This window comes from Gallus gallus, chromosome 2, assembly GCF_016699485.2.
Source record: "Gallus gallus isolate bGalGal1 chromosome 2, bGalGal1.mat.broiler.GRCg7b, whole genome shotgun sequence".
NCBI classification, from domain to species: Eukaryota; Metazoa; Chordata; class Aves; order Galliformes; family Phasianidae; genus Gallus; species Gallus gallus.
Genome location: NC_052533.1, coordinates 63183795 through 63209050, shown reverse-complemented (window position 1 = coordinate 63209050; position 25256 = coordinate 63183795). Strand labels below are relative to the sequence as shown.

The 25256-nt window shown below is 40.7% G+C and overlaps 1 protein-coding gene across 1 annotated transcript in view; it reads right to left on the bottom strand.

Annotated features, from left to right (window-relative positions):
- The window catches only part of OFCC1 (orofacial cleft 1 candidate 1), a 178537-nt gene extending 154016 nt beyond the window's left edge, over nt 1-24521 (bottom strand). The window contains exons 1-5 of the mRNA XM_015275986.4: nt 24481-24521; nt 22765-23003; nt 7946-8131; nt 2145-2211; nt 1658-1834 (exon numbers count right to left, since the gene is read on the bottom strand). Coding sequence (XP_015131472.3) covers nt 1658-1834; nt 2145-2211; nt 7946-8131; nt 22765-22926 — 592 coding nt within the window. The 5' untranslated portion in view covers nt 22927-23003; nt 24481-24521. The remainder of the gene's footprint in view (nt 1-1657; nt 1835-2144; nt 2212-7945; nt 8132-22764; nt 23004-24480) is intronic.
- Between the last annotated feature and the right edge of the window lie 735 nt (nt 24522-25256).

The following is a 25256-nucleotide window of genomic DNA, read 5'->3' as shown; positions in this document are numbered from 1 at the left end:
TGTTGTTTTTTAGATGATACTGAATGAAGAATTCACCATGTGTTTAAAAACACATTTTAGTCTTCAGAAGTGTTCCGTTCTTGAAACTATTCATGAATTTCTGAATTTCTGAAGCAGCAACTGAAAGTATGGACAGTCTCCAGTGAGCCCAACTTCATTTTTACCAGATAGACTATTTCATTAAAAAACAATCAATCCCTTTGTCTGCTTAATCACTGTTCTGACAGGCTGCAAAGAGAGAGAATTCCTGCTCCATGTGGCACTTTGCAGTCACATGAAAGCAAAATGGAAAGCCAGACCTAATTGTGAGAGAGGCTATCAGGAGCCATGGGCTCTCTGGCCTTGTGAGAATAAAATATTAACACAACAACATCCAGAGTTTTAAAAGCAAATACCTGAAGTTTGGCTCACCAGCCTGTACTTACATATTTAAATACCTGTGTGAGTACTCAAGGGTGCTCACCAAGTGGCATCGCTGCTTGGGAGTTTAATAGGAAGCACTGGGTGAGCCAGACACCTCAAAGTCATATTGCTTACTTGGGAGATCTCAGGCTTTGTATGTACATTCACATATTCATGGTTGATTACAGTCCACTTGAAGATAAGGATACCACACATTCCAATACAGTGATATTTTCAGTGCACATTTAGGGAAGATTTTTAGTCTGACTTCAGAAACTATTGCTTTCACTTTAAAACTTAATCCAAGATTTTCCTCATATAACTCATCAGATGTCTCTACATTCTTTTTCTCACCTTTTTCCTCATTGTATTTTCTCAACAACCCAGGCTGGATGGAGCCCTGGGCAGCCTGAGCTGGTGGGCAACAATCCTGACCACGGCAGGGGGTTGGAATTGGATAGGCTTTAAGGTCCCTTCCAACCCAAGCCATTATTTAATTGTATGATATTATTAAGTAAAACCAACCATTAGTCATAACATTCAGCGGTAATAACAATTCAAAATAGAGTAATTAAGCAATAGGTTAAGAGATACCAAAGTTCTACAATATAAAAAACTGATGTCACCGCAAATCCTAATAGTTTGCATTACCCTAAATAATAAACGTTGCTTCGTGAGAGAGCACCTCTTTTGGGTGCCACGTCACAGCTGAGTTTAAAAACCAGGTTGTGCAGGATCGCTTCCCTGGAAAAGCTGAGCAAACAGGACTCTCTGCTCTAAATATCTGAGCACAAGTGGCTGAAAAAATATAATGAAGCAGAGGCAAGATGCCGATTGACTGAGGGCATATGGGAGATCTGAGGACAACAATCAATCACTGATCTGTAAGCTGTTTAAAGCTACTCAGTGCTTGGGAGCCAGCAAGGGAGCAGCATCTGTCTGCTACAGTGCCTCCGAAATCCAACCTGGTACAAATTAAGGGGACTCACCATAAGAAGAGCTGGCTCCCCACACTCCCATCTGCTTGGGGGGAGCACCATGCAGCCTGCATCCACAGTAAGGGGAGCCAGCCGAATACAAAAACGGAGCACAGATCCCTAAACCTGCAAGCACCCCATGTTTTCAGAGGGATCTGGGGCTTTGGGGGTGGATGCTGGGATGCATCAGGATGGGAACACCCGGCGGAATGTGCAGGTTCGATAAGGAACGCAACCGCTGTCACTCCATTTGAGGGTAATCCAGTTTGATGCCTCACCTCTTGGTTCAGCATGGGCTTGCAGCCTGAGTTTTTGTTGGTGAGCTGCAAGGGTGCTATGCAGCTTGTCATGTCTAATAACTTCCTCCTCTGAAGTCTGATATGCTGAAAGATCTGTGCTGCTGATGTTAAAAGCTGGATTTTCAATGCCTTCTGTTGCTGCTCTCTCTTCTTTTACTACAGAAAACAAGGAGGTCAGAAGAGCACATTATAGCAAAGTGTATTTCAATGACAAGCAGAAAATTCCTTCTAGTAATTCCTTTGCTGAAAGACTCAAGTGTATCGTCCTCAAATGTCGCCAAAACAGAATTAGGTTAAAATTAACTCTAAAAAAAAAAAAAAAAAAAAAAAAAGAATAAATGATTAAAATAATTACAAATTGCACCCTGACAAGCAAGAGCAAAATTTCGCCCACAGCCATTTGTCTGTAATTAGTTAATTAATCCTTACACAAATTATGAGCAATAACTCATCAAGCAAGGCTCACCCATCAGAAATTCAGCCGACTTGGATTTCTTCTGCTTAGTTTGCTTCAGAGCCTTCTGCTGGAACTTCTGGAGGGAAATTGTTAAATGAATAAATTAGCTAAAGAACGAAGATCATCCTTTATGATCCACAACTAACACAGTATTTTAAATATGGGATGGCATTGAAATGTCATTTAATTTACATCTCTGCTAAAGGGGTCAAACACTAATTGAACAACAGCAGTGGAAGAATTAAATAAAATAGGAGAAGAAAAGTTAAAACAAATGCCAAATGAAGGTCACATTAAAATACTGTGATTTTTTTTTTTTGTTAGTCTTTTTTTTTAACCAATTTTAATTAATGCAAAGGAGCCTCGACAAATGAAGAATAAGACTTGTCTTTAGTGTACGCAACTGCTTTATTTCACTTGCAGAACTGCAGTGCTTCATTTAGAAAAGTTTGGTTATACATGTTATTCATACACAGGCTTCCCTGACGCCCTCCCTTCTGCATTTCCTAGGTCCACTTACATAACCAGTGTAGCTGTTCATCACAGAGCAGCTGAAAATGAACGAGCTCCACACTTTCATATGAGATGATAAAATGGACGCAATCCCAAATAATTTACATTGAGAGGTCACATAAGAGAGATCATGGTCCAGGGGAGAGGACTCATTGCAACAATGAAAAGTTAATTTAATATTAGTTGCATGCCAACAACAGCTACAGTGAAAAAAAAAGATAGGAGTAGATCTTGGAGGAACTGGGCCATTACAAGTTCCAAATTAATTCCCACGGGAAAGCAAGGCCCAGAAGAAACATGATCATATTGGTACCAACAGGAAGGTCCAAGTGCTGAAGTCTGCATTGGTACAAAACCTTGTGCAGCACTAGCAAGACTTCGCATGAGCTCATGCCTAGCTACAGACCCCAGTAATAGACGCTAACAGTCAAGGCAGGAAAAGATTATCTAAAGCAAAGCACATCTGGGAGAATTAATCGAAGCCAAAATCAAAGCAAGAAAACAGCTCACACCTATTTATTTACAAATGTCGCATGGCAGTTCCTAAAATGAGCACTATTTTTTTAAGCCAGTTGCTTAATTGTCCAGTGATAAAGACCACTCTTGGCAAAATAGCTCCTGGAAACTGTCTATACAAGAGAATTAATTACAAGAATAATTGAAAAATTGTGATTTTTAGAGCATCCATCTTTCCCATTTGATTGTGGGTGTCAATTTCCAGTAAAACACAATGCTTGCAGCATACAATCAATAAATCTGTCAAAAACAATAGAACCATAGTACTGACAGATTCATAAAGGTATTAATAACTTGATATATATGTATATATGCATACATATGTAAATGTTAGTCTGTCAACAGTAGAATTCCTCTAAATCGAGATGACTACTGTCCTACAAAAATGGAAATATGCAAAAATGAACTAGATGCATTACGGAATCTACAGTAAGTACCAAAGCAACAGAATTAATTCTTACAGTCTGTGTGTGGCACAAATGAAGTTAATGATAATTTTGACAAGAATTCAATAGGTTCAGAAAGTCACCATACTGCTTTCGATGTTTTTTCCCCCAGTTGAAAAATCTTTCTAAAATACACATCAGCTTAGTGAGCATCTTTAGAATTCTATAACTCTTTCAACATTAACATATTGGTGCATTACTTCCATTCCTAATATTTTAATTCGGTCAGTTTTAAAGACGCCAGCAGCATTTATAAAAATGTCGTTATCTTAACTGATCTTATTAAACTGTATAGAATCACCACACAAAGCTTTAAACTTCACGTAAGCAGCAAAAGAAATAGCATCCAGACAAAAATTCTAGGACAAATTTTTTAACTGGTATACATCAGGATACATCTGTAACTTTGACAGAGCTAAGATGATCCACATTACTTCCTACGTATACGCATATTCCTTCTGCATGTCAGATTTCCCTAGCAAAACTAATTGCAGGCTGTATTTGCCATAGTCAGCTTTGAATTGCTGTATTCTGTAAAACACGCAACACTTCTTTAACAGTAAGAGGGAGAGAGTGGGGGGAGAAAGTATTCCTCTTCCTCCAGACCTACAAAATACACACTGTGGGATTTTATTGCTGTTATTTGCACTTCATTCACTCAATCACAGGTGAATATTTTTAAGTTTTGATGCAGCATGCTTGTAACTCCTATTTACAAAGAACTTTGAGAGAAGCAATGCCCTTGTCCCTTAATGTGATTAGGCTTTGAAAAGGTGTTTTCAGTGAGTTCATATTTTTAGAATGAAAGCAACACCTGATCTTCTACAGCAGGGTAAAATCCTTCCAGGGTTATTTCTTGAAGTAACTAAATAATGGAGCAGTTCGGTGGCCTTTGTGTAATCAACACATGTTCCTGTCACTTTGTGCTTCAGAGGAAATTAAAAGTTATCCTTTCACATCTATCTCCACTCGATTCTTCCATCCTTCTTGTTTACATATGGGCACCTCTAAGTACTGTAAATTACATTCTTTTATTTTTTTTCCTTTATTTTATATTTCCTTCCCAAGAACCCCTCCTCGTGATAGTTTGTCTTCTAATCAGACAATAGGCACAAAATTACCCAGTGGCATCCTACATTCATTTTATCATTAGTCAGTATTCGTTAACTTACGTATTTATGCAAATTCATGTCCAAAGTGATTGCCCTTTAATCATTTGACGTATCTACAAAACTTAGATTTCCAACAGCAAACAGAAGAAAGCCCTCTCAGTGAGAACTTGAAGGTAACATCCAGTTGTGTGACCATACCCAGAAGAATGCACATGTATGCATTTCTGTCCAGAAATCACCTTCTAGCTGTAGAACACGGTCTAAAGATGAGTTCAAAGTCATGCCTTCTATTTTTTCCTTAAAAATGTATACTAGTTTTTGTTTTTTTTTTAACTTGAGTGCCATGCGTTGTGACAAAGGCAAGGGGATATGGAAGTAGCTGAGCACAACACAGAGTAATCAGCATGTAATTCAAAGCGACCTAAACCTTTACATGCCTTTTTGCAGTCACCACCGCGTGCACCGTTGGCATTAAGGCGTGCAGTCTGCTCAACAACACCAATTTAAACAAAGGAAAAACAGGAGCATCCGAAACTGGGGAGCCCAGGTCTGTGCAAGAGTAGTGAGCACCGCAACAGCAGCAGCAGCAAGGGGAAAAAAAAAAAAAAAAACAACCCTCATTTATAACCAGTGACAACTAAAACCTATGAAGTTTTTAAAAGAATGTGATTGTTGTCAAAAGGAATTGGGTACAACAATGCTGCGTTCAGCTCTGGTTCCACTCAAAGCCGTGGCTGAGGGGCTCTGGGAAAGCTGCTGGAAGGCTGGTGGGCACAGACCAGCAAGAAAGTGAATTTTGCATACTGTACGGATCATCGCTCAGTTCAGGGCAGTCATATTGAATCTGTGATCAACCAATTGTGCTTCATGAAACCGTCAGCCCTCATTTACGTCTAGCTGTTTTCTTCTGTCCTGCTGTAAACAAGCTCTGCTCTGAGCTGTCTCCCTACCCTTATCTGCTTACGAAGATCACACAGACAGACCTCATCAGCAGCCTTAGAGTTAAAGTTAAAGTTACTGCTTCCAGACAGCAGTCCCTATGCAAGCTGGAAGTCAAAAAGAAGAGCAACTTTGGAATGACAGAGTTTTAGTTCCTTTTAGGAAATGCATACCTTAGATTCATACACATACTGGCATGTTATGTCTCTTTCATGAAATTAAATTAGGTGTTCTTAATATGAACAACTGTTTCTAACATCAGCAAACTAGCTCAGCAGATTCATCCATGGTTTTGTTCTTGTTTTTTGTTGTGGGTTGTTGTTTTTTTTCCTTTGGGGCCTTGTTTGAACACAGCCAACAGAGAAGTTAGCTGGAAATATTGTCAATCTGGTAGGGTTCCAGGAACCTAATAATGCCTGAAATGCTCTAAGGAGTGTAATGACAGTAAGCAGGAACAGGTATGTTGGCTTCTGTTCTTATTCACTTCAGTGAGAGCATTAGCCTTTAAACATAACGCAGAGCAGTTTTCAAAGAACAATGTGCATGCATAAAAAGGGATGGAGCCTTCCTAAGAACATATTCCTCTGCAAGCAGCACACAAACCTGTGAGTTGGTATTTATGGCATTTAATTCTTGAAACCAGCTGGTAAGTCCCTGTTAAGGCTTTCCTTTATGCAGCTGGAGCTGGAACCTTCTCCCTCCTCCCAGCCCATTACTTTTGTCTACTTAAGGGATGGCAGCCAAAGAGAAACAGCTTGTAATTTGCACCTGTCTGCTTTAAGCGCTCCACATTAGATTTTGCAGAGAGCAAACTCTTCATTGCTAATGAGGATGACACTTGGTAGGGTCAAACATATTTTTTAGCTGACTCTGCAGCAATTAAAAAATGAAATAAATAAACACCCGCTTCATTTCAGCCCATACTAACTGGAAAATGAGACTAGAGGGAAAAGCCTGCTGAAGAGATGCAGCTCGGTGTGGAGGTGGAAAATGTAACCTTACGTGTCTGGTCTAATATAATGCTCAGCACAGCTAGGCATGACAGGTCCTGAGTTTGTACATCCTGGGCTTCCTTTTGAGGACCCACAGTATGCTCAGGTACCCAAGGGTTCAGCTCGATGAGAAAAGTGTTCTCAAAGAATTGCAACACTGAAGCCTGTGCTTCACTCCTGTTGCAGAGGTGTGCAAGCGCTGCTGTGCAGAGATGCACTAGCTGGACTGTGAAGGTGGGAAGGTATAAATCAAGCAAATAACCCACATGTGATCTTACAGGCTTACATAAACTACCTCAGCACGTTTGCTTCTTGCTAGAAAACCAAGCCTTGTATTCCCAGTCAGCTGTGGTGTCAGTTACCACTACGCTGGAAGAAATAACAATTACATTGGCGTGTGAGTTGAGCTATTAAGAAGCAGTATTTTCCCTGGTTAGTTTTAAAATAGAAAACCCCTCCAAAACTCAGTCTACAGAGCTGATGACAAGAACAAAAATGCCAAGAAAAAAAAAAATGAACGGAAATAAAACAAAGTAAAACATACAATTTATTAAAGAAAACATGGTGGTGCATTTTGATTTCATAAATTATCCCCACTTGTACTTCCTGTTTAAACAATAACAAACACGATGATGGGTTAAATGAAGTTGAGATTGTCACAAACATTGCCTCACTAGTAATTAATGTAGTTTAATATGGTTGTTGGCACACATCTCACATGACAGATAATGTTCCAACATGTCACTGATAGGACCTTTCAGCACAGCTTTAGGAGATCTACCAGGCATTGCTGAGGTTGGTTAGGTCAAAGGGTTGAACCATGTGTAATTCAGAACAGAGGAGGTCCCACGGTCACTCCACAAAAACAATTACACTACTTATTTCACTCCATCCCTGGCCCGAAATTCACAAGCCTCACAGTTTCAGCGCAGTCAATCTCGCTCTGCCCCGGGGCTATGAGCCACATGAAAATATGTGGTGCTGTGTTTATAAATCTAATCAAAAATAGAAACAGTAGACAAGCACAATGAGGTCCTACTATGGATCATGGGAATTCTCTAAATTCTGAAGGCACTTTTGTTTAACTTCTGTGGGCCTTCTCCTACCATTACATTGTCTGGTACTCTCGTTAATCATCCCCTTGACTTGTCAATGATATAAAGGAGCCTACGTGTCTGCTGACTTCCCTCCCATCACACTACAAATAATATTATGAAATAGCAATGCTAGGGATAGTCCTTTCCATTTCCCCCTTTTTTTTTTTAAGTGGGTTTTTTTTTTTCTTCACTTACCTCTTTCTCCATGCCAGCCTGTCCTTTCTTAGATCTGCAGCTAAAAGTACTTCCTCCTGGAATGAAATAGAGGGAAACCCTCAGAATTTCTGTCTGCTCTCTTGGGTTTAAACACACAGAATTGCAGAGCATCAGCCTAGAAATCAGCTGGGATGGTGACTTCTGCTGCTGCAGCCCCTCTCCTGCCTAGCAAAAGAAACAGTGAGGAAGCAATGCTTCACCTTTTCAAAAACTCTACATCAGATCACATTAAAAAATGAGGGCTGCTCTGAAAATAATGCCTCCTATTTTATCACATTGGCACCTGCTAACATTCATTGATGCTTGCTGAATGTTTATAGAGCCCAAACAGTGGATATGAGCACAGTGAGGTGGTGGGTGGTGCATTTCAGCAGCAGCAACAGTGCTGTTGGTGCGAGTCCTTATGAGCATAGCATACAGGCTCTTCTTCAGCACTGGTGAAAATGCACAGCTCATGATGGTGAGTATGTTGAAAAAGAGCATCTTGTTGCTGAGAATCAGCTCTATCAAATAGTGTTATTGTGCTCTTTATATCTGTTCTAGTTTCAATGAAAATAAATAGGAGGCATTACTTTCAGAGCAACTTACACATATATGCCCTTCCACCCCAGAAAAGTAATTTAAGCTCAGACACAACAGTACCAAAGATTTTATTCTGAGCAGAATCAGCCCACCAGAAGCAGGTAATTTCTACCCATGGACAGTAAGCACTAAGAAACATGATGTTTGTTGTGGACTATACCTAACATGACAACTGCAGTGTCAAACCTACCAGACTAAGGACGCTTCTGTGATCCTGCATCTAGGTGGGTCTCACCTGTGCCTCCCTCCTTGTGATGGGATTTCAATTAGAAGCACGGAAATTATTCTCCACAGAGGTTAAAACCATTATGCAAGCCCACCGTAGTTTTACAACTTATATACCATATCAACAGAAAAAAAAAGTCTCGATTCTACATCAGCTGCTTTTGTCTCTATGTGGGAAAAAAATTATTCCCTCCGAAGGGCCAGATGCATTGCCCCTGTGCTCACTGCAATCAATGGCAAAACTCTGTCTGACGCCCCGGTCACAGGATCCGAACCGCAATGAATAGCAAGCTTCTTTCTCTGCCAGCTTTTCCGTTATGCTTTTATACAAACACATATTCAGATTATTTTGCAGAGCCTGAAAACAAAACAAGACTTTGAACAATTAAAAATATCCCCTCAGAATCCCTCAGAAGATTCAACTGACCTTCTGGGTCAGGGGATGCCCTGTACAAAGTACATGTTTGGCCCCACTTGAGGAAACTCTCTCTCCTGAGGGCACCACGCAAAGAAGTGCCTAATTCTAAGCATGCGCTTAGGTTTCATTGAAATCAACATAATGGACAGTGAACAGGGACACAAATTCTCCACGGAAAAAGGCTGCATTGTCACTTTGGTTACTCAGTAATGAATGAAGGGCTGAGAACTGCCCAGCACTTGCTAATGCTGAGAGTCTGCTGACCTTTGCCATCGCCCCTAGATTTTGGTGCCCTGCTCAGGTTGCCAAGACCATGCATGGGCTTGAGATGCCAGTGCTGTGATGCTGAAATACCCCTCCCCCCCCACAGTAATCATACAAGGTAGGCTACAGTCACATTTACCCAACCCAATCACGCATCCTCTGGGTGCCATGGATAACTTTCTTTTTAGTCCAGTGGTATGTCACAGTACTCATTCAGGTAGGATATTAGAAAACATTTCTTCTCATAAAGAGCAGTGAGGTAGTGGCACAGGCTGCCCAGGGGGTGGTGGAGTCACCATCCCTGGAGGTGTTCAAGAACTGTGTGGATGTGGCACTGAGGAACCTCGTTAGTGGGCATGGTAAGGATGGGTTGGCAGTTGGACTAGATGAGCTTAGTGCTCTTTTCCAACCTTGAAGATTCTTTGATTATACATTATGGTTCAATTAGGAAAAAAAAACACCTGATGAACCAAAGGCAATAAAATCTTGAAATGACTCTTCTCCTTTAAAGGGTAGAATCAAAAGTAGAAAGAACTGCAAAATATAAGCTGTAAATTCAATATTTTCATCTGTGGTCAACATCTGCTCTTTGAAGAGGAGCCAACGGTACAACAATCAGGACTTCGTCAAAGCCACAGGAGACCATGAAATCCCCCCTGGATGCAGTGTCATGGCACCAGGAACCTCAGCACTGCCACTGTCCTGAATTCTCCCTTCCTGTCCATATCCCAGTCCACACCCAGCAAAAGAGGTTTGTTTGTTTCTTCCACTACAAAAGGCTTTTTTTGTCTAGTAGTTCTTAAATAGCGTGCCCTCCAAATTAAAGCAGCATGTCAGTTAAAAACACTGAGCTGTACATCAAATCTTAAAAAAATGTGCTACATTTTGTGCATGATTTTGACTGCACACACACATACACACAAAAAAAAAAACCCTGTACAATTTAGGGCAAAGCTATAGGCAAATATACAAGGGCTGCTCTGAAAGTAATGCCTCCTGCTTTATCTTGTTGGCCCATGATGTCAGAGAAAGATGGTGGTGGTAAGGCAGCAGAGGTTGAAACTTCCCACCAATACTCCATTACATTTTGTAGCAGCTTGGCAGATGGCAGCAGAGGGGCAGTCTGACAAAATGGTGCCTGACGTGGGAGTGTGCATGAAGAAACAGTGTGTCATTGAATTCCTCTGTGTGGAAAAAATGGCACCCGTTAACATTCATCAACACTTGCTGAATGTTTATGGAGACCAAACAGTGGATGTGAGCACAGTGAGGTGGTAGGTGGTGTGTTTCAGCATTGGCGACAGCAGAGCACTTCTACTGGTTCCTATTCTTACTAGTGCAGCATGCAGACTTTGCTTATCAGTGGCAAAAACACATAGGTAATAGTAGTGTCTACGATGAAAAATAGTGCTTTGTAGCTGAGAATTTGCTCTAACAGTATTATTGTGCTTTTTCTATCTCATGTAGTTTCCATGAAAAAAAGAATAAGAGGCATTAATCGTGGAGTGACTTATGTAAATAAACATCTAGACAGCCAGAAATATTTACCACTACTAAGCATGCTTCCAGTATAGCATATTTAGACTAGGCACAATTTTAGCACCAACAGCCCCATCTCTTTTGAAAAAGGCTTCTGAGTTTCCATCATAACTTATTTTCAGGGAGTACTTTGTTTTTATTTATTTGCTTTTACTATCTATGTTATCCAAAGATGTTAACACTTCCTTGTGAAGTGCAACTATCCATTCTCTGGTTTCCATAACTACTACAAAGAAAAAAGTCAAACACTCAGATTATTTTTATACGCACTTCTTTTCAGAGTATGAAACTATGGCTATTGAGCATTGTTTTCCAGGAAAGTTTCGCTGCAAACAGCACATATGGTCCACACTATGATAAAGGCCTTTATTGCTGTTTACCCGTTATAGATTAAACTATGAAATATATGTATAACTATGCAATGCTAAAGAGTTTTTTGATGTGCACCGTGTCTCTGAATTAAGCAAGAATACCATCATGGATACACTGGAAAATACACCTTGTAAAAGTGACATATTTTACAGATATACCACCTCAGGTATGAATATTGTTGTTAATAGATCAGTAGAGTTTGATTGAAAGCAAAGAGACAGAAATTATACTGTATGAGCAATCCCAGAAGAAATGCCTCTAGTGGTTCAAAACATATTTCACTTGCCTCTGGCATGAGTTTCTGGATTAGTGTCATATACGTGTCAACATGAAACAACACAGGCTATTTGTTTATACATGCTTATTACTCCTCCTTTTGTTGTTCTGTATGCTAGTTTTCATTGACAAAACATACGTAACAATATAGTCAACCCAGTGAGTGCATTCCTCTGTCACGTACCTGTTAACAAATCATAACCAGAGTACAAACAAAGGGAAACTGAGGTAATGATGTCTAATGAAGGCAACAAAATGGACAAGGACATAGCAGTATAGTTTGCACACTACTAACTAAAAATAGCATTGTGTAAAGGCATTTTGATAAATAAGCAAACAGAATTGCAGCTTGGTTCTTAAGATTTAGCTGAGGAAATGTAGACAAATGCAACCAAAGGCCTGTAGCTGATTCCATCAGAATTCAACCAAGAGAAGAAGAAAAATGCAGATCATGTCTGGCATTTTTTTTTTTTTTTTTATAATCGAATGCACTTTGTCAGCATAACTCGGTGCTACATTTCTTTTTTTCCACCCAGAAAACTAGCAATCAGAATTCTTACTCTGAGATTTGAAGTTTTAAACCAAAACTCCATTGGAAGTAGCTGCTAGTGATGTTTCATTATTACACATTAAAAAAAAACCATTCTGAGACCTTGAACATGCAAAGTGTGGTCAAACACGACTTCAGCCAAATTCCCCTTTTGGGGAAGACACTGCGTCTAATAGGGCTGAAGCTGGCTTCCAACCAGTAGGGTAGCTGAAAAAAATGGAACACCCTCTGCACAGTTCCCATATCATTTGATCAAACAGAAGAGTCAGCAGCAATCCCACGACACGTTTTACTCTGCCCCCATCTTCTCAAGCCATTCATTCCTGCTGCTGGGCTGCAGTGCAGTACACTCTCATTGGCCTGACATAACCATAGACCTAAGCTTTTAAGGTGAATAAAAAATACCTATTGCCCCCCCCACAAAAAAAAAAAATATATATTTTTGTAATTAAATTTACTGCTCATCTGGATTTCTACAAGAGTGTACAACTACAACCAGGGCAAAAGGAACTCCAGCAAGAAAAAAAAGTGATCGTTAAGTATGTTTTCTCTGACGGAAAAGCTTATCTTGAAACTAGAGACCGTAATGGCAAAGTTTAGCATTAGGTATGTAAACCAAGAATCTGAAAATGTTTATGTTCTTCCATCATCAGAACAAAGCAGAAAATTATACTGACTCACAATGAGGCAGTTAGACAGAATCTACTAACTCTTTGCCATTGTAATAGACATTGCTAATTTAAAAGGAGAGGAGAGGGAGGACTTCACCAAGGTGGCATGCAGCATTCACCAGAGCAAGAGAGTGTGGATGCAGCTCAAAGGAGACATGCTACTATGTCCAGAAGTCCATGGATCAACCAGTTCCTGGGTGGGATATCTATGGATAGCACATCCTCTTCTTACCTGTCTTCTGCCCAGGGAGGAGCAGGGCAGCCTTTCTCACCCTCTTGGGTACTATTTGCTGCCTCATAGCTAACCACTTAGTTCAGGACTGGAGGCAATCTGAGAGTAAGAAGGCAGCAAACTTGCTGTAAAGAGCAAGCAAAATCTTGAAATACTTCACTGATGCCTAAGCATTTTAACTAGCATACTGGCAGTGTGATAGCCTCACTGGAAAAAGCTGGTTTCACTCAAGAAGGAGATTAGCTGAGCCAGAAGCAGCTATTTTTCCACCATCAGTTGCTTTGGAGTATTAGCGTGTTTGGGCTTTTTTTAGCTTTTACTAGCTTGTCTTACACCCATAGTTCAATCTAAAAATAGCTTTTAATACTACAGTTTTCAATAGTACAATAAAGGGTTTTTAAAAAGATCTCCACAAGTGTATCATTACTCATTTTAGATACAGCAGTCTACCAGCTGATTGTCTATTTAGGATCTGCTTTGGATGATTACTCGTTATTTTGAAAAACATAACGTATAACAAGTGGGAGAGAATAACTGAAGAGGAAGCAGTCTAGCCTATTCTTTATCTTATAGGTCCCAAACCTGCAAAACACTTCTGTATACATTTCTCTGTATTTGCATGAGTTACTTCATTGAAAACAATAGACTAATATGTAAACTCCTAACTGAGAGTGTTTATAGTAAATGAGCACATGAAAATTTCTGCTGAATTAAAATGGCATGATTGCGCTTCATTTCTTCTGATCCCCTATTCTTCTTCTCTCTTCCTAAATAACAAATTAAGGACTGAAGGATCACATTCTAACATCATTTAATAAAAACGGTCTTCACCACAGGGTGGTCAGGCATGAAACAGGTTGCCCAGGGCAGTGGTCACAGCCCCACGCGCTGGAGTGCAAGGAGTATTTGGACAAAGCTGTCAGACACAGGATATGGATTTTGGCTGGTCCTGTGAGGGACCAGAAGTTGGACTCAGTGTCCCCTGTGGGTCCCTTTTCACCTCAGGATATTCTATGGCTCTAAGCAGTCTCAGATTGGTATAATTTTAGTGGCTTGAAAGAATTATTTCTCATTTACTATGGCAAGGATGAGAGAAGTTTCAGATACTTCCGGTCTATCAGTTCACTCTTTAAAAACTAACAACACTGAAGTGAATACAGAATAGTTCAAATACTGGGAATTTTCATCTAAAGTTTCAACACATCCCTTTATATCCTAAGACACGGTTTTTCTCATGCAGATGTTAGCAGCAACACAGTTTTAAATAGGGTGCTGCTATAAAACTAAATCATATATACTTTATCATTACCATAATTCATTTGTGTTATTAACAGCTGTGTAACTAAATTCAAAAGTTATAATTGGTAAGAATTTTTAATCTGTCAATGGCCCTTTGATACTGGCCTTCTCTAACCAAGCTAGTTACGGCTTACTACATACATAATTTGAGCCCTGTTAGTCCTGCTACTGTGTAGAACAGTAGTAACTTCCAACTGCTGATGAGCAGCAACTTATTATATCAGCTCAACTTCACGAATGCAGGACATTCTGCTGCGGAAGTTAATGAGAAAATTACCATTGATTTTGAAACATCTTAGAGCACGCTGTCAGCACTGCACAAGTCCTCTGCAAAATGTGGAGCCAGCTGGAAACTTTGGGAAATCCAGACAAATCAGTAGAAACAACATAGATAGCCTTCATAAAGTGCTAAAACTCACACAGGAGTGTGTCTTAGATTGGACAGGTGACTGACAAACATGCTTTATACTATATGCTTATTTTTGTTGGCATTTTCCACATGACAGCTAAAAGTATGAAAACACAATCTTCTGTTTTAGTTAATTAAAAAAAGCAAAGAAAGACAAACATAGCATGACCCCTTACAGGAATTGATGCTGCAGAGAGTTGTGTGGGCAAGACACTCCAGACAAAATCAAGCAGGCCTCTATGAAATCCATAAGATCCTCTGCCATCACATGATGGCAGGGCTATGGCCTGAGACTAACACAGTCCATTCCCTACCTGCCCCATTAAAACCAATTCATTCAGTTAATTACTTGCATCAGATGTACGGCTGTTCAGCTTGCATGAATTAGAAAGATTGGTCATTATGTCTCTAATTTGGGGGGACTTTTTTCTTCACCTTATACTGCAACATGCCAGTGTATCCAAGATAGCAATAAACATCATGTGAGTGCTAGCCCTCAGTAACATGCTATAAACTTCCTAGTACTTTAGTCCTGCTCTACATAAATAATGCCAATAAACCAAAACTGTCTACATATCAGGTTAGAGATTCTGAAACCTGTATTTCTGGATGGAAGGGAAGTTTGTGGAGTCTTTAAGGTGGTGGTTTTGTGATGCTAACAAAAAAGCTTCATTGTATTGATTCCTTTTTTCCATTAGCTGTTCACAATAATAGTATATAATAAGAACAGGACAGATCAGGACCACAAGTCCTGTGAATTATGCCATCTGCACAAAAAATAAGCATAATATTTTTCAAGAGTTATTTTGTCATCTTAAGAGAGTTACGATCACTTAGTGCTCTTTAATGTTGTATTCAAAGATGAGTTCACCTTAAAAGATGGATGCAGATTCACTATACATGTTCAACAACAGAGAACAAGCAGATTAACTTTTTTTTTTCCCCCAAAAAGAACAATAGGAAGCATAATGGCTTCAAAATAAGACCATTCCACTTAGACTCAAAAATTTAGATTCAGTTCTGCCTAAGGTTTACTTTGTAACCCTGGCCAAGGCTCCAATCTAGTCTGTGAAGAGAAAAATCCGAAGCCTACCTTCTCACTCTGAAAAAATATGGGGAATATGGAGAACATAATTAAAACACAAGACCTCCTTCTAGGAATCATTCCATGTTATTAGGCACTAAACAGAGCAGGAACATAAGAACAGACAGTTCCACTGCACCAACTGAAATTCAAATTGTCCAAAAAAGTATAGGGAGTTGGTTGACAGTAACGGTTCTTCCACCAGAGATGTTCATTAGATGGGTCAACACTATCATAGAATCATAAACATTTGAGTTGGAAGGGACCCTCAAAGGCCATCTAGTCCAACACCCCTGCAATGATCAACATCAGCTCTCGGTTGCTCAGAGTCCCCTCCAGCCTGACCTTGAGTGTCTCCAAGGGCAGGGCATCCACCACCTCTCTGGGTAACCTGTTCCAGTGCCAGCCTTATAGTAAAACACTTTTTTTTTCTCTTATATCCAACACTAAGGAAAAAATAGTTTGGCAGAGCAAAAAAAAAAAAAAAAAAAAAGACACAGCACTCTGCCTTAGAGAAAATTAGACTGGCATGGGAGCTAAGTTGTCCCATGCAGGAGCTTCACCAACTAGGTGCTGCTACCGGGGTCACTGATTTCATATAAGGTACAGCTGACTCCCAGTGGATCTAACAGATATAAGAAATGGGGCTTGGCACTCATATTTGGATTTTCATTGCAAGTATTCTAGTGGAAAATTAAGGTCTCAGCTCCCAGTTTGAGAATTTCAAGGGGCTTTTTGTTTTTTGTTTTCATTGTTTGTTTTTGTTTTAAATAATCTTAGAAATGAAAACTGGGGTGAAGAGGGAATCTGAAGAGCTTCAGCAAGACAATTCTTGCTTCAGTTTCAACCAAGAGCTAGTCTGCATTCTTCAAAAAGAAATTTCAACCCATATGCTGACATCTGGATGCAAGCTGATGAGGAAAGCACTGTCCTCTTTTTCCTGAAAACATGCAAGGTAATTGCAGAGTCTACACTTCATACCTTATTCATCAACTATAGAAACAGCTTCCTTTAGCACACAGGCAACAGGAACAGACTGATTTCATATCAGAGCATCAAATAATTTACTTCAGTTCAGACTATAAATGTTCAGCCTGGATGCTGACAAGATGCCTTGAGATCAGCTTCCTTCACACTGTCTGCAGTTGGTGCTACTGAGTACTTTCTGGCACTCAGCCCAGGGGCACAGTTTGTATCTCAACATGCCAGAGTGAGGAAAATCTACTGTAAAGTCCTAAAGCAATAGAACTACAGGTGTAGAAAGTTACTGAACAGTAGCAGATGCTTCATGTATCACTAGGAGACCTGAAAGATGGAGTGGAGGAAATTGAGAAATCAGGTGTGGGTGTGAAACATGCTTCCACGATCTCTGATACAGAAGAAGGCAGCTGCATGAAATGCAATCAGATAGAGCTTTGTATCAGCAGTAAGCCTGCCTGTCCTTACACGAAGCAGTGGTAGGTGATGGTAGGAAAACAGTGGATGTTATCAGGGATCTCATGCCAGATCTCCAACCTCTGTAAGCTACTATCCATACTTTTGAGAAGAGCTACAACTTATGCACATCTTATGTCTCTGATCTGTATGGGAAATTTGTACCACCACTACCCAAAGAGTGTTCTTCACACACTGTACATCATAGGATGTTGAAAGTGGAAGTCTCATGTTCCAGCCCTCCATCCAAGGCTGCACATTGTGCTCAGCCAAGTCTTTGCTGGCATTCAAAGACACTGTGGTATTGAAGTTCTTTGCTCCTACTTGTACTTGCTCCGATCTTACAGTATCTTAACTCAGATACTAAGAACAGAGCACAATGTGTGCTCAGTTATATTTATGTATTTTTGTTTTTAAACGGTTAAATAAAACCAAAGTAAAAATGACCAATTGTATTGTTGCCACTAACACTGTATGTTGCTTCTTAAATACTAGACAAATAATTTAGACTTAATTGAGAACAAGTCAAACTTGTGCTCCTGGCTTTGCAGTAAAAATTGCCACAAGACTCAAATCTCCTCAGCTCCTCCTGCCATCTTGTCCATTATCCTAGATTAATTCCTGGCTCTCCTTTGTTCTGCCAGCCTTTGCTGACAGCTCCGCAAAAAAAGTATTTTGCTGTGCCACATGCCGAGAAATGCATGCCAGCAAATATCCTTCTCATTTCAATTACCGTAGAGGAGTAGCTTCACACCGTTTTCTCTGAATCATGTGTGCAGTGTCAGGTAAGGCAGGATGTGACTCAAGCATGACTGGATTCAGAAGCAGGACTCTGTGAAATCTTCTGGTTTCAGTTCACAGAGATTTTGGTTTTGTACTTTCCTCCCAGACCTGCACAGCTCTGTCACATGGGGCATTCTTGGGACTGTTGGCTGAAGTGAACCAAAAGATGTTTCATAATAGCTGCTCTAAACTATTGTTTCGGTCTTCTATCATACCTAGTCCTCTGCTAGAGAAAAGCAAATAGAGAAATTGATTTACCCTCTGCTTCTATTCCCCTCTTCCCCCATCTCTGCTGGATAAAACTTTCCACCATCTTCAGACTTTTTAGCATTAGGAAGCAATTGGTCTGTCAGCAGCACCCAGAGCAGCTTGTCCTAGCTGGGAGATCATGTCTCCTACTCCTTCTGTTGAGGATGTTTCAGAAACCCCCTACTTCAAGAGCGGTGCCTTAGCTTTCACCTTTGTTTTGAGACAAAGTTCGATTACGCTTTGCCTCAGGAAACTCATGATCTCATGTCCTCTGAAAGATGGCTTGAGGCTTTACATTTGCACAAAAGAACTGAGAAACAACAGGGAAACTTTCTTAGAGTTCCTAATCTCAGAGATACACCCACACAAATCCCAGTCTAGGCCCTCCAAGCCTACAACTCCAATATGTCAGAAAGTTTAATACAAAACCATGAAATAAATGCGTCCACATACTTCTAGATTGGAACACTTTTTTTCTAGTGGTTGAATGAAATCACAGGCTCTTTTACATAGTGTGGGAAGAATGAATGAATTCCATAGTTTTGTATTTCATACAATTGAATTGATACTAGTTTGAATTGTATAAACTGGATAAAAATAAGGCTGCTTTTAAAAATCCTGCTACTCATGAAAAAGCACACCTTTATTAATTGCACTAATCCAAATTAAACTTGGAATGCAATACTTGGTGTCAAGCAACAATAAGTTTATCCAAAATAAACAAGATCCTTTTCTATTTGATGTGTTATTTCAACTAGTTTTCCTTAGGCTGACATGATTCACTACTGGCTTTGTATATGCAGTTCTCCCAGATAGGCCTACATGCACAACAGGATCCATTTGAAGATCCAGAGATGGGACAGAACAATCAGAGAACAGTAATACTTGAGAAGATGGAAGGACACAATTACTTATGACAATTCTCACATCTTTGGCAGGTAAATGTTTCTGATATGAGTGCTTCAGTCATGCACAGACAGATGACACATTTGCGTGTAGGCAGAGGATGAAGTTGGGTGTGGACTGCGTGCCTCTGCAATGGGTATAGTGATAGGTCTAACTCAGCACCAGCAGCACTGAGTCATCTTCTCAGAGCTTAAAGTTCCTCATCATTTCCTTTACGATGCAGAAAAATCCTGGCTGGACTACCTGCAAATTTTGGCTCATCGATGTCGGGCCCAATCTGAGAGAAAGGTCAACAGCACCACAGAGTTTCCATGCTCTCTGAAACCCTCCCCAAAATCCACTGATTCATGCAAAAAGGCATTGTATACCTTTGGTGCAACACTGGGCACTCAAAATAGTTTGGGGTTTTTTTTTGTCTCATTCACTCTCCTATACAATGAATACAGGTGAAAGTAGACTCTGTGGGTATCTTGAGGATCTCTTGAAAGAAAACTGAATCCAGAGAAATGGATTCACATACTCTAGCAAATGAAGGAGTGTAGAAATAAGAGGTATCTACCTCTGGGCAACAAAGATATCTATAGAGAGCAACAGCTCTATATTCTGGCTAGCTTCATAATTCTGAAATTATGTCCAGCATCAGTGTCACATTGCTATTTGCCCATCTTTCTTACATAAATCAGTAAATTATCAACACACCAACAACCACTACAGCATGATTTTTAGATAGGTCCTCCCTTATCCTCCAATTAACTCAAAAATAACTGTGGCCTACCTTAACAGCTTGAGTCAAAGAAAACCACAGGAAATCTTACAAAGAACATACAAAAAGTGGAACAATAGACAGAAAATAGCTGATGTTCCTCTACTTCTTGTACCACCTGGTAAACTGTGGCATAAATTTGGTGCAAATAAATATTCCTGCTGCACTAAGGAAGACAAATCTTGCCACAGTGTAATTTCCAGACAGAAAAGGTGTGGATTCCCATCTTCCCCAGAGCAGATCAAGCACATATATTCTGGGGCCAGAGGAGATGGTAAGTATGAGCAACAAGAGCAGAAGGTAATAAAGAATTAAAACAATGTACCAGAAGGACCAGGGCCCTAGGCTGGACATTGAACACAGCCTTCTTTTCCCTCTTTCTGATTTTGTCTCTCAGAAGTGGCCTCTGCATCAGTAAATTCTTTCAAAACAGACCCTTAGTAATGTTAGTACCCAACTCCTCCTGAAACCAACAAGCAAGCACACAAAATGCTTGACAACTCAGGGCTGCACATCAGCCAGATCTGTGTTTGCTTGTCTTACCGTGCAAGAGGCAGTTAGATCCAACAAATCCAAAGGTATAAGGGAGATAAGTATTTATTAATAAAGTTATTTAAAAAAAAAGAAATACTGAAACAATGATTCTATTGGAGCTTAGAAAGAATGACAGGTTTCTACTTAATTTCTACTTAACGTAGTATTTCCTTTTCTCTGAATCAGCTGGAAATCATCACAACAGGAGACAGATCTGAACTGGAAAAACTCTGGGTCTAATGTAATTACAGGTTCTAGTCTCCCTAAAAAGCATGATGAAATGATTAATGAAGACTGTGCCTTAACTGAGACATTGCCTGATCTCAGAAAGTGAGTCAAACCTGAAAGTTGACCAGCACTAACATTGATATCAATAAAAAAGATCAATTTGGTCAGAAAGTTCTTGAAACAGAAGTCAAGGTGAGTGACTAAAGTGTGGGTAGGCAAGATCCTGCAGCAGTCATCAGATAAAATCAGTTACAAATGCAGTTTGTTACAGAAGTCAGACAGCTAGCTGCATGTCCCAACAATGGCACCCTCCCTATAAATGCAAAGCCCAGCTGCATGTAAATAGAGAATTCAGTTCTTCACCAACCCAGTTGTCTCCTTTGTTACCATAAAGCATACACATACTGCAGTGATTTGTGGAAGCCTGACTTTGGCAGTCCAACCAGTGTTATCTCAGGGTTTCCTTGGGCCCCCCAGGCTCTCTCTGTGCCCTCTGCTCCCTTCACACAGCAGTGGGGCCATAAGCTTACTGCAAAGGGAGCTAGCTGCCTTTTGTTCTGTGCTCACAGACGTGTGAGTGACGACAGCAACAGGAATTATAAATACAAGTGGCATTACATACACATACAAACACCCCCACAGAAAATTCAGCCATAGGGTAAATCCTGAAGCTTTACTTGTCATTTAGTTATTCATTAAATCAAAGACCTAGAAATAGAGAATTAAAAAAAAAAAAAGACATACATCCTTGCCAAAACCCTGTGCTGGAGTGGACAGCCCCAGGGGCCAAGTTCTGATCCCTGCTCCCAACAGCAGTGGTGCTTCCCCAGCAGGGAATTCCCAAAGCGAGTAAGATACCCTGGAGCTGACATGAAGCCAATAGATTCAGCTCCCATGCCAGACTTCCTCCAGCTGTCAAGGCGTGGAGTGTGCCATGATAGAAACCCGCTGTGCCCTGACTACTCCCCTCTGGATCTGCAGCAGACTGGGCAGAGAGAAGAGCTCAAGGGCTCTACTGATCATCCCTGGCCTGAGATCAGAGATGCACACAGCCCCTGCTGCCCTACAGCACTGAGCACCTCATACAAGGCCTTGCATCAGTCTCTGGAAGCCTTCTAACACCTTCCTGCAGTAATGATTGTATATCATTGCTCATTAATAATTCATCTGTTGCTCTGCAATGAGCTCCTCCCCTCCTCTTCCCCCTTCCCTCAGAGCCATACCTATGTAGTTATTTTTGGCTGTCACGGTACGAAAGACATCCATTTGGCATCAACACCTTGCTGGGGTCTATAAAGGCACAAACTGAACATTTAAACAAGTCCACGCATCACTGAAAATGAGTTACATCTGTAAGGAACGTGGTAAGTCATCAAGAGGGGCAGCTTTTCCTGCTGATATAAGAGCGGGCAGAGAGGGAATATCTGCAAGCTGTTGTGGACCAGTGTATATCAAGGCTTTAAAATCCTGTGTGGTTAAACAATGACTCATAGCTGATCCTTATCTTGCCTGTCAACACTCACCATTGCTTTACATGCATATCATTGCTAAAGTACAGCAGAGGATCAGGAAAAGGGGCAGAAGTGAACAACGTTAATTTACAACGCATGCAGCTCATTCGGCTTCTGTGCAAAACAGATAAAATCTTTAAGCAGTGAGCATTTCATGAGTTCTATTTAAATTTTATTTTAAGAAGCCAAGTCTTGCTTTACGCTATCTGTAAACAAAAAATTAATTGGAGGATTGCCAACAGAACATCAGAAAGTTCTTTAGAAATACTTCATTTGGTTCTTCTACATGCACATCTACCCAAAGCAGTTCACATAAACACGCACGTAGGTATATTTACCTGCACATATATACATGAGCACAAATATATAACAGAGCACCCCTTACTGTGACATCCCTTCGAACCATTTAAAAACCCTCGGCATCATTTTAAAACCCTTCACAAGAGTCGAAAGACAGACTCAGCCTTACCTTTCTAATTCCCAGCTCCTCTTCACCTTTTGAAACCAAATCCTCACTGCTGTCTCTATGGTGACAGTGACGTCCTGGCAATAAGTCGGCTGCTGGCATGGTGGCAGGTGCCAGGGCAAGACTGTCTGCACCAGACACCTCTCCATTCTCCAGCTCCTCCATAGGGTGCAGTGTTCTTCTCAGAACTGGGTCTGATGTGCTACTTAGTATAGAAAACAGTGTTTAACACCAATCCACACCTGAGGAGAGGGGGAAAATGGGTATAGATAAGTGGTCCAAAAGTTTTTTTACTATTATTTTTCTCTTCAATAATTACTGCTACTCTGGAATTAAAAGCAGTAGCACTGCTATCAGAGCGTATCTGGATAAGCTACACAGAACAAGCTTGTTACTGGTAATTTCTCCCAGAGGGTTTGACAGCAAGAAGATACTTGTGTTATGAAGTCACTGATAAGCAACACAATGAAAACCTCTTGCAATGTCCATCCACTGGCACAAGAGACCAGCAGTGAGAGAAGGATGTTTCTTGGCTCCTGACTAGTGGAGAGAGAGGAGGGTAGATCTGATCAAGTGCTAAACAAGGAGCAACAGGTGGGACCTGCAGAGGTGTGCCTTTCAGGCAGCACAGGAGGTGGCTCCAGTGGCTTTCTCTTCTTAGGAAAGGAGCAGTGAGTCACTAGGGTTACAAAACGCCAGCCATTATATATAGCCCCAATCATGTTATTATGATGTGTATTTCTAGCTGCTGTACAACCCCAAAGCACACTTCCACTGTAACACATCTTGTAGCAGCTTATATGCAGAGAAGAATGTTCAGACCCTGTGGCACTTTCCCCCTAGGTCCCCAAATCAGGGGGAGATGTGCCAAGGAAACAGCTCCCTCTTTCTGCTACAGTCCACTGTCAGCACCTGCTGATACAGAACACTCCATAGGCGCTCCAGACAGTCATCATTACAATGAGCTTTCATAGGCTTGCAGCTGAAGGTGTCTGGCACAGCACTGCATGACTGTAACCCTACACTCCACCACAAGAGAGGAGATAAAAATCCAGCAGTGTTTGTGGCGGCAGTTCACACCCAGAAGATTGATTGTGATATGTTGCTGCCATCAGCTCACTTGCAAATCCTCTCTGATAAACTGATCTGCTCAAGCTGTAGAGGTCCTATTTGATCCAGATATTTGGAAAATGAAGTGAAAGAGACAGAGTAGTCCTGTGTTTCCCTCCCTAGATGTCCATGTTCTTTTTAGCCAGTCAGACAAAAAACATGTACCACATCACACTGGAGATGAGCTAGCCTAGTACACATTAAGTACAATTCAGAGAAGAGATGCAAGAGAAAAAGAGTATTACTAAAGTTTACACTGTTGTAACACATGTTAAAAACCTAGTCCCAGACTGTGTTATTGATGTGCCATGCCTATTGTGATGAAACTTGTTCTCATATTCTTTTCTTGCTTCTTAAAGCAGCATACAATATCCCAAGTTAGAAGAGACCCACAAGGATCACAGAGTCCAACTCCAGCACCACATTTATTCACATTTCACCTCTTTTCCAATATTTGGACTTTAAATGCTTGTGTAATACTATAATGCTACAACACGGTGTAAAATACAGCAACAATAACAGAGTGGCACAATCCTAGACTGCAGCAAATGAGAACAAGCCCAAACACAAAAGCCATAAGCGATGGAACAAAGGAAAAAAGCTACTTACCCCCTGGAAGACCCCAGGTAGGCAGGGATCTCCAGCATGACATCTTCACCTGCACTACCAACCCTTAAATGAAGTCTGGGAAGGGCTGGATCCTGGCCCCACCCCTTCTGGTCACTCAGGTGCATTGCATACACCTGAGCTCCCCTGGGTTGCCCCGGCTTTCCACCAGGTGCTCAATCACTGATCCAAGCCGTGACTTAGCATTTCTGTTACAACTTAGTAGTTGCTTTGTGCGTTGCCCTTATTATGTTGGTTTACTCACCCATGCCTGAGGCTTTAGATGCTATAATAATTTATTATTTTTTTAAGTAGTTTGAGAGGAAACAATGCAGAAGGAGCCAAAAGTAGCACAGGACTTAGTCATGTATCTACCTCCTTAAAAGTGATTGTTGCACCCAAGTGATGTAGTGTCAGTCCACATGCTTGGTAAGCACAGATATCATCATCTGAAAAAAACTTCATCGCTTTGCATGAAAAGAATTTTCATCCTGACAGCATCCAATGCTCAGTCCCTTCTAGTTCATAAAGAATTAGTTCCTATTTTATAGCAAATAGATACAGAAAGTATTTCATTCTTAGAGAAACCAGGGATCACAAGGCTAAGAAGGGCTGTATGTCCTGCTGTCAGCAGAGCTGCACAGGTGCAAGACTCCTTTCCCCAGAAGTTATAGCCAGCTCATACTGATGAGCACACCAGCCAAGGAGTGTTGGGAACATCCAGCTCATGGTTTAAATCATTCCTCTGGTCTCTGCAAATGTCTAACAGCAAAGGTGAC